The sequence below is a fragment of the Gymnogyps californianus genome, chromosome 2, assembly GCF_018139145.2.
Source record: "Gymnogyps californianus isolate 813 chromosome 2, ASM1813914v2, whole genome shotgun sequence".
NCBI lineage: Eukaryota > Metazoa > Chordata > Aves > Accipitriformes > Cathartidae > Gymnogyps > Gymnogyps californianus.
Genome location: NC_059472.1, coordinates 12,638,311 through 12,652,477, shown reverse-complemented (window position 1 = coordinate 12,652,477; position 14,167 = coordinate 12,638,311). Strand labels below are relative to the sequence as shown.

The window sequence follows — 14,167 nt, the reverse complement described above, 5'->3', positions numbered from 1 at the left end:
CTCAGTTTCAAATACAGAATGAGTAAAAGGCAACAACATAATACAGTGATGCTTGATATTCTTTTATTTTTGACACCGAGCAATATTTCATGCTGGAGTAATTGTATTACAACTCTCTGAAAGGAAAAGTAGGAACTGGAGACATTACAAATAAGGTGAAAAATGTCTCATAGAGCCTCTGAGGCAACAGAAGCAAATTACCCAGCCCCACAGCACAACTTTATTGACCTGTTCCAGTAGCAAGAAGACATTAAACATTTGCCATTTTCTTTCTTTATAATGGGAGATAGATGTGTGTGTCATAATCTCTGAGCCTCAGCTTTACTAGGCACCCTGTGCTCTGGGTTCTTGCTGAAAACAATCAAGGTGCAGGGAAACTAAAGCTACTCTGGAGCTACAATCCGTTTGTGGTGTTAGCTTTGGTATGTGATGCTGCTAATCCTTTCACTGAAGACCTATGCCCTTTTACTGTGTATAACAGAGGTCTTTCAAAATGAAGAGATCATGGGCTATGTCAAAAGCTGTTTCTGCTTTGCAAAAGTCAGGGAAACAAATATTCATATACAGCTGATGTTTTATTCATTGCCTCACTCTGTTGCAAAAGAAGCTGGTACTGATCTTGCCTAATGGGCTTCAGTACGCTGGTGTCCATGCTGTGAAATGAGTAGGGTTTGCACTGGAGATTGTGGCAGTCAGGGTGTAAATTTGGAGAGAACTCAAACCATAAAATATATCTCCTTTGAGCTGAGTCTTGGTTTGGGGCTAATAGCTTGTTTTGTTAATGACCCAAGAGTGCTAGAGGTGTTAGCTGGCCTTCCTCGAGGGCCAGGGACAAGCAGAGGCTGGGTCTCCAATAGGTCTAAACAGAGCCTAGCAGAGCCTTAAAACTCCACAAAAGGTTGTTACACTTTTCAGGGTGTGCTGCTGCACTGAGACCCTTTGGTTCCTGTGCTTCCAAATTCTGTCAAAAGCTGAAAACAAGGTTACTGGGTTACTGGTTTCTGTGCTGTGATGCCAGGGAAGGCAGAGCGGAGGACTGCACCTCCTCGCACTGAGACCCTGCCTTTGGGCCTGTGATTTAAAACACAGCAGGATAAAAAAAAATGAAGGACTGCTTGGTTTCAGTAGGCTTTTGCACAGGGCTGCCATCTAAAATGTGGATACCAGACATCTTTGTGTCTTACTGGTGTCACTGGGAGCCGAGTGTCAACGTCTTGACTTTGAGCAAGGTCAAAGTCTTGATAGTACAAACACATGGGCAGTAGGTTAAAGTCATCCTGGGGAAAGCAGAGCTGAGCGAGCACTCCCCTGCCTGGATGCATTACGACGGCAGCAGTTACTATTGCAATGCAAAGCAAGACTACCGCCACACTCACTGATAAATGACTTGCATGGGGATGGTGATATTTTGTTGCTGTTGCACTAAAAGAGTAGCCTTAAACTTCCCTTGAACTGCCATAGATGTATAGTTCGAATGATGGTATAAGAGTATATGAAGATGCTGAAACCATTTAATAGTGACTACTTGTGAGGCAGAGTATGAAGTGAGGGGTAATGACTTTTATGTAACCAGTTATGATATAACTGGACAATATTGTGTCGTGATTTAGGCCCAGCGGCAGCAAAGCACCACGCAGCCACTTGCTCACTCCTCCCCTGCAGTGGGATGGGGAGGAGAAAATAGAACAAAAGGCTCATGAATTGAGACAAGGACAGGGAGGGATCACTCACCAATTATGGCCACAGGCAAACAGACTCAATTTTTGGGAAAAATAAATCAATTTAATTTGTTACCAATCAAAGCGGAGTAAGATGATGAGAAATAGAACCATATCTTAAAAACACACCTTCCCCCCACCCCTCCCTTCTTCCTGGCTCAGCTTTGCTCCAGATTCCTCTACCTCCTCCCCCCTCCAGCAGTGAAGGGGGCAGGAATGGGGGTTGCAGTCAGTTCGTCACACATCATTGTCTCTGCTGCTCCTTCCACAGGGGGAGGGCTCCTCACACTCTTCCCTGGCTCCAGCGTGGAGTCCCTCTCACAGGGGTCAGCCCTCCATGAGTTTCTCCAACTCAAGTCCTTTCCACATGCTGCAGTCCTCCATGAACTGCTCCAGCACGGGCTTTCCCACAGAGTCACGGCCTTTTCCAGGCCCAGCCACCTGCTCTGGCTTGGGGTCCTCCATGAGCTGCAAGGGAATCTCTGCTCCGGTGCACCTCCTCCCTCTCCTTCTTCACTGACCTCAGTGTCTGCATGGTTGTTTCTCTCACATCCCACTCCTCTCTTCACTGTAGCTCTTCATCTTCTTCTTCCTCCTCCATCTTCTTCTTCCTCCACCCTTTCCTCAGCAGTCTTTTCCCCTTCTTCAATATGCTATCACAGAGGCGCTACCACTGTTGCTGATGGGGTCGGCCTTGGCCAGAGGCGGGTCCGACTTGGAGCCGGGGAAGCTTCTAGCAGCTTCTCACAGGAGCCACCCCTGTAGCCCCTGCCCCGCTACACAAACCCAACACATAGTGACAAGACCAAAGTCAGACAGGCTTATCTCTTTTTCCAATCGTATCAGTTTCTCAGAAAAGAGGTATTACTTCTTCCTACAAATTGTGCCTCCCTGACCACCTCAGACCAGTAGACCTATGACAGTAACACAGCTGCTAGAGACTTATAAAGACTCCTTTGTGCTGTAAAAAAAGCGTAGAAGGTAAAATAAATGTCATTTTTTTGCCTTCTTCTCCAATAGATCTATGATGAAGAGAAATTTGAGGAATTCCTCCTCTTTGGGACATTTTTTGGAGCCACAATGATTGATAGGAAGGTTGGGGACAAGCCAATAACCTTTGAGGTTTCCATTGGTAAGTGTGTTAAGCTCTTCTCCAAAGCAGAGAGGGAGTCTCAGGAGCAAGGGCATGCTACGTGTTATTGACAGCTGTGTCTCAGAAGTCAGCTTCAGAGTAGGGCCTACATTTGAATTAAACCCTGATCATCATTTCTCTGGATAGCAGTCAAGCTGGGCATACTGATGCCTAGCTGTCCCTACTCCCAGATGCCCTGTATTAATACAAATCCTCTCACCCACTATATACAGCAATTCACCCAGTCTTTAGCCTGCTAATCTCTTGGGAGACCAAACTCAAATAATTTACTTCAGGGCAGAGTTCATTCTGTGGTGCCCATTGCAATTAGTCCCTGGCTGTGAGGGAGCCCCTTTGCAGGGAGGATCCATGTGGAATGTCTCGGCCAACCCCATTGAGCTACATGTGGGTCTGTGAGTGTGGCATGGGGGTGATGTACAACCAAGCCTCAAAATGCATGCACCAGCTTGTCCTCTAAGATCCTCCTGGTAAGTCCTGTCCTCTTTCTGAGTAAAGCAGGACTGTACTGCGTGAGGGACCTCCTCATGGTGGAGATGAATTGTCCCCGGGAGCAGACTAAAGAGAAAATGAAGACATTTTCATGAACATTGAGTGCGTATTTTCAAAGCAGAAGAAATTTCCCTGAAGAGAGAAGCTTGAATTGGTCTCATTTCCCTTGCATAGGTTTGCTTATCCTGTACTAGCCCCACTTAGAGTCCAAGTATACCGTAGCACCCTGGCACTTCCCATCTTTGTGCTTGTGTACCTGAGTGTGCTCAACTGTAAGGCTATGTGTGCAGGGAGACATGTCTGTGACAAACAGGGCAATCAATGAGTGATATTGATTCCTGCTGAAGCTTAGCAGGAAGCAGAGCTGAGAATGACAAGAAACTCATTTGTATAGTTGGACAAGAAATTATACTGATTCTTGTCAGAATTAATACTAAAGATGAAGCTGGCTCTGAATTCTGGACCGGAACATCTACCAGCTACCTGTGCAGTTGAAATTTGGATCCAAATTTGGCAAATGGCCATTATTTACATGAAAGGCTGAACCAAAAGTCCAGATCAGGATGTATGGGGTGATTCAGCAGATCCTTCTCCTGCAGGGAATGTTTTCTGCCTGTCTCTAATAAAATCTGTAATTACCAGTCTGATGGATGCACCTCTTTCCCAGTGCTGATAATTGCCCTTTAAGGCAAAATCCTGTCAAAGAAAATGGCTGTATCATTAGCAGAGTTGTCTGGCATTAGGCTTGAAGCTGGGGCCTCAAAGTATTGTTATTACTAACTCTGCAACCCTTCTATGCAAAATTTGCTTGTCTGAAAATGAGCTTTAGCACTTCTGAGATCAGACTTTGAAATGATCATCCACGTGTTGTAAAGAAGACATACATTTGCTATGTAAATCAAACATATATCGGGGCTCCTGGGTCTAGAAATATCAACAGCAGTATTGTTTTTCTTCCGAGTTTCTTTAGCAAAAGTAGAAGGTCCTGGGGGCCAGCAACCAGAGGATCACATCACTTAGTGATGGGGGTAGTATACCAGGTATATATCACATAGGGCAGGTAAGGAAGCACTGTCCTGGAGTCTGAAAACTCATTGGGACTGACATACCCTGTCAGGACCTTTATAAACTGTGGTTTGGCCAGAACAGCTAATGAACCGGAGGGGACAAAGATTTTCCGCTGGTATGACTGGTCTTTCTCTTTTTTTAAACCTCATTCAGGTTTACCACCTCCAAGCTAGTCATCTCTTCACTTGTAACCCGTGTCTCTAGGTAACTTTGGAAATATTACTGATGGGGTGTCAGCAGGAGCTGGAGGGAAAAAGAAGACACGTGATGGAGAAGCAGAAGAAAGCCTGCTGCATGAAGGCGAGGATGAAGTTTCTTATGACCTTGGAGTACCCCTGATATCCACCACACCCCCCGCGAAGCCACTGATCACAAGTGGGAACAGGTGAGGATCTGAGTTTCAAAACCTTATCATGCAGGACTCTGGTTCCTATTTTATAATCCTGCAGGACTCATTAATGAACCCTGGCAGCATTGAACAGGTTGTGTGGAACTGAGGCTTTCAAATCCTCAACTACATCTTTCACAACAGTAAATTTTCTGGGCTCCACTGAAGTGAATGGGCTCTGAGCCATTTTACACTCATCTTCTGATCTTGGCCTCATGGGCTCTTGAATTTCTGGTGTTTCTAAAAGGGTTGCGTTATGCCAACTATACGTTGGAAAGCTATAGGAAAGTGCAACTCCTTCAGTGCTATCCCTGGTTTAGGGACCCATACTCTGATCACAAGTAACATCCACCCAGTGACCAGCTCCAGAAGCAGAATAACACATCAAAAATATTGAAGTCTGGTCAAGACAAAGTCAGCTTCCCAGAACACTTTCCAGAGCTAATAATTATAGATGTAGACTTAAATAGCAAGTAGTAACAGAAGTAGGAGGAAATAGTCCTTGAAAAAAAGAATGGAGCAACAGATGAAAACATGCAGAACAGTTCTTCTAAATGGCCTTGTTTATAAACAGAAGTGTAAAGGTTTAATTCATTTCAAAGATGCTAATAAAAAGAAATATTTTCTTTGCTGCTTTGGTAGGTAGAATGATCCCTGATATTGCTGAGTGCCAAGACTAGATGGTACCTCTTTCTTTAGAAGGCCAGGCACTGCCAAACAGTTTACAGATATAAGGACCAAGTGGGAAATATCAACCTGGATCTGTTTGGTTTCTGGACCTCCCTAAAGTTAAAAAGTACTTCATCCTTTCTTGCAATCAATGGCTTAATCAGATTAAATAAGAGCTAGTGGAAGAAAACAAGAACGAAAATACCATGGCAGAAATTTTTGTTTCTGCAGCAAATAAATAAAGAGAAGGGGGAAAAAAACAATGTTTGACAGAAAGATAGTTGCCTCTCCTCGTTAACAGGACTGCAGATTTGGGTACATGCTGGGTTATTATCCTCCCTGAGAGACTGTGGGATTTTTAGTTTTTCCCCTAACAAGAATTTAGATTTAAAGAACCATTGTAAAAGAATGAATCATTCTTCAAATCTGCTATTTGCTTCTTGGCTCACTCCAATATTAGCAAAGTTTTCTCTCATTAAAGATGCCTTTTCCTCAAATTTATGTAAAATGCTGCGTCTTTTTTTCCCTCCTGTGCTATCTAAAACAGTTGGCCAGCCATAGATACCAACTAATGACACTATGACTGTCATCTCATATTGACATCTTACTAGTCTCATCACTGCATATTTTTAGTATTAATCAGTACTTAATGGGATATCCAATAATTTAGATAAACTCTGCATTTTAGAATCATAAATGAACAATAGAAAACAATAACAAGAGTCCATTTTGGAGATTAAAACCACTAACTAATTAAAGGAGCAGGCAGAGCAATAAGACTTCTAAAGCAGACACCATGAAATTGCCAGGAATTTTCCACATTTATGTCAAAATGTATAGCAAGGATAAGCTAACACTGAAAAAGTGGTTCCCCCAAATTCTCATAGAGGGAATAATAGGGTCAAAAGTTCAGTCTTCCATGTGAGTTATTTCATGGCTATATAAATTTCTTAGTAAACTCCATGAAAAGGCTCATAAGCTCTATGAATTTCAGGTTAAGATGTTCTGGCATTGGGAGACGGTTGAATTGTTTTTCCCTCTTAGGAAACCACCAAAATTAATGATTGCCTGAGACCTGTGTAGCTCTGCTATGCACCAAATTCAATGGGTAATGCTCACCTTGCTGTAGGTTATTGAGGAGAAAGTAAATGGGAAATTCTGTTTCTCTTTTGATATCCCATAGGCAATAAAATGAAGTTGTAGAGATGATCTTCATCTTTTTAAACAGAAAAATTTTCACATAAACCTATTAGGGATGTGTGGAAGTTAGGAGTTATAGATAGGACACTCAAGAGCGACAAGTGATTTGGTTTCTGTGGACTTGGCTTAGTGGTTAAACACATGTGCCCAGTTCTATCTGAAATGACTTAGGGTATCTGAGGCATCCTTACAAGTAAACATGAGACACCCAGCCCGTCTGGGCCCACAGGTGGTTGCCCATGCTTAGGCAACTCAGCTTATTGGGGCTCTGGATTTCAGGAGCGGATGATCAGGACTTCCTAAAAATTTGGCTGTGCTCAGATACAGAGACCTTGAAATGGAAGAAGTCAAGTCTTCTCTCCATACCAAGTGCACTCTCCTTTCTTGGATACCACAGCCTCTCCCAGAGGAGAGAAAATGGAAAATGCAACCATTTTTTCTGCCAGTTGTTGAACATCGTGAAGAGCAGGAGGCTTGGGTAGTTTTATTCTTCATTATTTAAGGAATCAGTTTCTGTGGAGAAATACTGAAGGGTCACAAGGCAAGATGTGCTGGTTTTGACTGGGATAGAGTTAATTTTTTCCATACTAGCTTGTATGGGACTATGTTTTGGATTTGTGCTGGAAGCAGTGTTGATAATGCAGTTATTGCTGAGCAGTGCTTACACAGAGTCAAGGCCTTTTCTGCTTCTCACCCCACCCCACCAGCGAGTAGGCTGGGGGTGCACAAGAAGTTGGGAGGGGACACAGCTGGGACAGCTGACCCCAACTGACCAAAGGGATGTTCCATACCATGTGATGTCATGCTCAGCATATAAAGCTGGGGGAAGAAGAAGGAAGGGGGGGTACATTTGGAGTGATGGCGTTTGTCTTCCCAAGAAACCGTTATGTGTGATGGAGCCCTGCTTTCCTGGAGATGGCTGAACACCTGCCTGCCGATGGGAAGTGGTGAATGAATTCCATGTTTTGCTTTGCTTGTGCACACAGCTTTTGCTTTACCTATTAAACTGTCTTTGTCTCAATCCATGAGTTTTCTCACTTTTACCCTTCCAGTTCTCTCCCCCATCCCACCAGGGGGGAGTGAGCGAGCAGCTGGGTGGTGCTTAGTTGCTGGCTGGGGTTAAACTGCAACACAAGTGTACACCAGAAAATAGCTCTCCAGTACAGTCTCTTCTCAGCTGCAGAGCACATATTGGTGGCATTGGGTTAGAGCCATTCCCGGAAGAACATAAAGCAGTTTATAGAGCTTCATATCCATTAAAAAGCTCTCCACTGTCCCACGATTAGTAAGGAAAATGATGAGACCTCTAGTGTTAAATCCAGTATGGCTGAGCATGGTGTTTCATAGGGCTACAGTATTTATATAAAGGGAGGACAACGTGCTTATCAGGTACATGGTTTTGACATAGTGCCTACCACAACTCTAATCAAAACATTAGGCTTTGTGGCAGGTGTGCATTAAAGTCTGCAGAGCCTCTGGTTATGCTGGTGTCTTGCTCCTTTTTTTTCAGTACAAGACACTTGTATAGCTGAACACCCAAAGAAAGCAGCATTACAGAAAGAGTCAATATGGCAACTTGGACTTAAGATAAAAAGTGAGAAAAGAGAGAGCAACAGATGCATTTTATCACTGAGTTATTATGAGTTTGGTATCACTCTTACTAAGCAGGGTCCTGCAGGTCAGCTTCTGCCAAGGAATGTCAATCTCCACTAGCTATTGCTTCTGAAAAAAAGCATCTTGTGAAAGTAATGTGGTGGTGAGACTCTGCAATGCCTCTCCTACTGTGCAGTGTGCGGAGCCATTGCTCTTGAAGAGGTGATTGGATTTTAATCTTTGCTCCTTTCTCCCTTGTTGCTTCCCACCATCAACGGTATTTCAGAACTTCTCTGCATGCCTCTCTGCCTGTCTTTTCTCCCACTATAGAAAGCATTGACATTAGATGCATTGACTTCAAGCTTTTTCTCTTCAGGGATCTCACAGGTAGCATAAGTGATGTTTGTGTTTGTTCTTCCCAGTATTTACTGGTCAGCACATGTGAACACATCCTGTCGTGTCTTCGGTTTCTGTGCTGTGAGAGAGCACCAAACAGTTTTTCTTTCCCATGCCTCCCCCTGAACGCCTCTCTCACCTTTATGATCTGCTCTGTACCTTGTTTTCACAGGAACTACCAGTACTTGCCGTACGACGAGAGGAAGCCCTGTATCTGTGTCAAGAGCTACTGGGGCAACCAGACCTTTCGTCTGTACTCTTCCAACACTCTTGAGAAAATGGCAGATCACCTGGTAAGTGGCAACCATCCCCCAGGCTCATGTATTCAGCAGAGTACGTCAGTGAGAGGTCACGTTCCCCAAAACAGGCCTTCAGAATTTCCCCCAACTGTGTTCCTTGCTGTTCATTTTGTGAAAGAGTAGCTGATATCAGTCCCTTCTCTTTTTTTTTTTCCAAATTGCTTTGATCTATTAGAGCTAGTCAAGTATTCCTGTCCACAATTTTTTTTTTTTTTTGGCCGTAGGGCTGTCTCCTTCTCCAGAAACATTTTATTCTTTGTAAGAACAGTCAAACAATTAAAATATGAGTTATAGAATAATTCTGTCTCCTATGGCTCTTCCTCTGATGTCTTCTTGCCCAGACCACATGGTTTAACCTGTGTTTGTGCTGACGACTCTTTAAAGGGCACTTTTTTGTTTTAGTTTTCCTAAAAACATTGATAGAGACAAAATGACATATTGTCTCATGGGCAGTCACTGTGATGCCCTAGTCATAATGTTTTCCCATAATGATGTTTTTTTCTACCCTTGTTTAAAGTTGACTATCAACACTCTCAAGAAAGTTGTAGTATTTTTTTTTAAGGTGACTTCTAAAGTTGAATATTTTAATTTGGTGTACTCAGATTAAGAGTCTGATTCATCCCTCATTTGTCTTTATATACCTCATGAACACCAACACTGAAGTCGTACTCATGCAAGGTTGTATCAAGAGAAGACAGTGGCTTGTAGGCCAACATTTCGAACCCAGGTATTTGAAAATTAAACATCTGAATATATATATGGAGAGAGATGTTTGTCAGTGTACCTGAACACCCACAGGCCTTGCTAGAAATCCAGCCATTTATTTTAGTTTGTAAGAACAGACCCCATTTCTCAATAACAGCAGGTATTGCAGTAGACCTTGCATATGGATTCAGGTGCCCACTAAAGTTTAAGAAGTTAACTCCAGCAACTTGCTAAATTTAAGCAGCAGGGCTGGAAACAGAACGAAGGAGAACTACAGTTTTTTATCCTGCCTGGTGGAGAACATTTTCCACTGACTGATCCTCACCAAAGAAGTGAGAAAACAAAGCTGCTCCAAGCAGTAGTAGCTTGGACTAGTAGTTGGAGAGACTGGGGAAAGGTCAAAATAAATCATGCTGCCGGAGTCTTCTCTCTGTGCACTTCAAGCATAGTGACATATCAAAGGTCCTGTTCTGTCAGGTGACAAAGTCACCTCCCTCGTTCTTGCTAGTCATACAGTGAATAATAGTGTTATAACACTGGCAGAATGACAAAATGCCTTCCTTTACATAATGGTTTTTTCATGTGTTTTTCATAGGAAGAATCATTAGAGCAAGTAAAGGACTTAATCAAGGTTTCAGAGATTGCATCTGAAGAGAAAATTAGGACGACCCTAAATGATTTTATCAATCAAAGCAGGTAACTACATTTACTAGAGGCATAGAAAAAATCAACTTTATATGTTGGCTACAAATTCGAGGCTAGACAAGGAAACTGATGATAATAAAAAAAAGTACACTAAATGTACTGAGATATATGTTTTATTTATTCTGCTATAAAAGCAAAGGCCTTTCCAAATTGCTGTTTCTATTTATACAGAGAAATATTTTATCGTTATTTTCAATATTCAGTATTGACAGTAGACTACTGTCAATCATTGTCATATTATTTTGGCTTCCCGGACTCTAAGAACAGAACGTATATGGGATAAGTAGGATTTAATAAACTGTATGATGGACATACTGTAAAAAAGGACAAGTTTCAGATAAAAACAAAGGATTCCACATGCTGGGATAAATCACCCAGTGGACTCTGTGTCAGATGACGTGATTGGGCTCAAAATAGATATAAATCCTAATTTCTAGATATTAACCCTGTTTCTGTGAAATGTGGTGCAGAGTTTTTGGACTCTATTCTTTGAATCTTATAGGTGCTCAATATTTATTTTAGAGAATTTCAGCATCTCTGTCTTCTGGTTCATGTACTGCAGCAGACAGAGAACATTTCATTCCAATGTATTTTAGCAGCTCACATTAAAAAAATAACACATTTAAAGAACCTGTTATTCTTGCGTCCTAGGGCCTTCATTACCATTGCTGAAAAGAAGCCCAAAGGGTTGCACTACACTGCTTTGGACAAAAAGAGACTCATGCTGTTCAAGCAAGAGCTGGTATGTGTGTTTTTTTCCTTTAAGCATTAATGCAATGATGTTAACTGAAAGCATGCTGGTTGTATACATTTTAATTTCTATTTGATTTCACCATACTGGAATGCTTGTAATTAATATGAATATAGTATCCAAGAGCATTTTTTTTTAATAAACCCTGCTGTGCTTAATAAAGAGTTGTAAGATACCCTAAAATAATTCAGAACATGTTGTTTTTAAACACAAATAAGACATTATAATAATGAGCTGATTTTTCTTTTCCATGCATCTTAAAATGGGATGATGCTGAGTTCAGTGGAAAAACACCAAATTAACACTGCTGTTAGGCCTTTAATTACTGTCGTGGGGCTGAACTTCAAGACTAGTAAAGTTTGTCATTTGATATTCCTGGACCTAATCACCTCCTCCAGGGAACCAGTGAGAAGAAACCAAACTGGGTGGACGTTGTCTGAATGTTTATTAGCTTTATTTACTCTTTGTAGCACAGAATTTGGTTGTGACTTCTGTCAGGACCGAGGCCCAACAATTCTAGGTGGTAATCACGTGTCTCTTGGGACTTCCATACATGCAGTATATATACAAACAAAGAGAAAATGGAGGACATCCACATTTTATGTTATTCAGCTCCAAAGAGATGATTGCTTTCTGTTGTGACACAGAAGGTAATCATTACCTTGAACCAAGTGTCTCCATCTTCTCTTTTCAACTTGAATCAAAGACGGTTTTCTCCTTTTGTGTCCAGTTCAAACTACTTGATGATGCATAAAAAATACATATTGTCTTTCCTGACTGCAGGAAGCAATGTCCAGTGATGCCAAGGGAATTGTTCAGCAGCAGAAAAAGAAGATGCCACTGGATGAAATGATGCGCAAGACTCAGAGCTTTATAGATAAAATCCGATTCTTGGTTGATGAGGTAATCCACACAGAAGTTTAGATAAATTTAAAATCCAGGGCTTGACTTTGATTTTCATAATCCCATGTGAATAATAACTCCTGGCCTGGTTATCCAAAGAGTTCTCCTTTGGCTATCTGGCCCAATCCTGTTTTCCATTAAATGGAGCTGTTAATAGACTGGGGTAGGAAACACTGAGCCATGTGGTATGGAGAGGATGCGGTATGGAGAGTTTTTTCTTCTTTTTTTTTTTTTTTTTTTTTTAAATAAGGTCGTCCCATATGTGCCCTGGTGGTTTGGAGACAGCCTGCTTTCTGATCTGAATTCATGTCTCCACTTGTACGGACTTAGTGATTTGGACTAGTATGAGCTGAGGGGTCTCTATACTATACTTCACTGTGCAGACACTGCTTAGATATGCTATTAAGCCTGAGAAAAACAGAAGAACAGACATATTTGGTCAGGCCAAAATCCAGCCAGTGGAGTGCTGTCCCTCTAAGAGCTGTCTATGCTAGCAAACTAAACAGGGCCATGGCTATTCCCTGGCTCAGATAGCAAGTGGCACAGCCTGGCATGGGTTGCAGCCTACGCCCAAATTCTCTTCCTTCCCAAAACAGAATGACCTTGCTCACAGTGCCTCCTGGGAACAGCCCTGGCTGGTCTTTGCTTTGAACCACGCTCAGGCTTTGCTTGGGGAAATGTTATTTGAGACAGGGCAAGGCAATGCCATGGAGCATCCTCACAAGCAGAACAGATGATCGTACGCCAGTGCTTGATTTTGGCTCTGGTCCTTTTTGGTTTGCTGGTATAGATGGAGTTGATGGTATTTCCATGGTAGGTACTTCCAGCTTATGCAGTCTGTGGGTAAGTTATTTCCTGAGACAGAGTCGTACCCAGATTTTTAGTTTTAGTTTCTTCTGAAATGATTTATAGAGTGGGTGCTCCTTAATCACTCTAAAGCTCTTCACCTTCAGCTGTACTTAGGAATGGAGGTTTGGACTGCAAAGCATGAAGTGGCAGCCTCTTTTAGTCCGGGTGCACATCTGCCACTCCACAGGAGCCATGAGGGAATCAGCTCTTGGTAGAGAGTGTTTTAACAAAAAATAATCATGGTGGCTTATAGAAAAAATTCAGTTTTAGTTCAATATTCCTCGTCATTTAACAGCCGCAGAATACAGTGCCTGATGTGTTCATCTGGATGCTTAGCAGCAACAAGAGAGTTGCGTATGCAAGAGTCCCAGCAAAAACCATACTCTATTCCCCAGCGACAGAGCAGAGAGGCAAGGACTGTGGGAAGATTAAAACCCATTTCCTGAAAGTAAGTCTGGGGCGCTCTGCAAACACGGGTAATGCCTGGGGAGCATTCGGTATTCAAATTTCTTCCAGGGATTGTATTTTACAGGCTCATCTTTGTAATGTACTAAAAATGTGTACATGTTTGTATCTGCCATCTATTACTATTTGCTTCTTACATTTATGCTTGTCCTTCTTTAAGCACTGTATTATTGCCAGTGCCACCATACTTTTGGTGTATGAGTAATTAATTCTCTCACTACTTGTTATGGCAGCAATATAGCATTGTTTATCTATAGCTGTACACATAAACAGATAGAAGAGGTACAGCCTTTTTGCTGGCAAAGACATCAGAATGCAGCACGTGAAAGTCCAGGAGGAGACTGGTAAGAGATCAGCACGCAGCAACTCAGATAGATAGCAAGGAAACCTAGGTATTCAGAGGCAATACAGCAATTATTTATGCTTGCTATTAAAAATGTGCCTAGGTTTGTGCAATATATGTCCAAAATATTGTTATGGGATTATTCATCTTGAAGGAAAGTCTTAGTGGATATACTCTACAAAGGCAGTGTGACCGATAGTACCTGGCAGTGGAATATTATGCAATGTAATTGTTACCATGGCCATCAGGAAAAGCCCAAATACACAAGACAATAGTAACTTCATATAGTGACTTTTTAGTGGTTTTTCACCTGGAGCTGCTGGGAGCACTCCCATAAAGCACAGCTAAAGAGCAGATGATAGAAATATCTAAGCTCCTGATAGTTGCCACAGGTACTCGTTAAGCACAGTACTATTTGCCTGCATGAACAAAAAAATACCATAATTAACTCTCCAGCCCCTTCAATATCAAGA

The 14,167-nt window shown here is 42.1% G+C and overlaps 1 protein-coding gene across 1 annotated transcript in view; it reads left to right on the top strand.

Annotated features, from left to right (window-relative positions):
• The window catches only part of FER1L6 (fer-1 like family member 6), a 125,066-nt gene that overhangs the window by 71,211 nt on the left and 39,688 nt on the right, over positions 1-14,167 (top strand). The window contains exons 12-18 of the mRNA XM_050892928.1: positions 2,739-2,850; positions 4,633-4,813; positions 8,847-8,967; positions 10,274-10,374; positions 11,035-11,125; positions 11,918-12,037; positions 13,182-13,334. Coding sequence (XP_050748885.1) covers positions 2,739-2,850; positions 4,633-4,813; positions 8,847-8,967; positions 10,274-10,374; positions 11,035-11,125; positions 11,918-12,037; positions 13,182-13,334 — 879 coding nt within the window. The remainder of the gene's footprint in view (positions 1-2,738; positions 2,851-4,632; positions 4,814-8,846; positions 8,968-10,273; positions 10,375-11,034; positions 11,126-11,917; positions 12,038-13,181; positions 13,335-14,167) is intronic.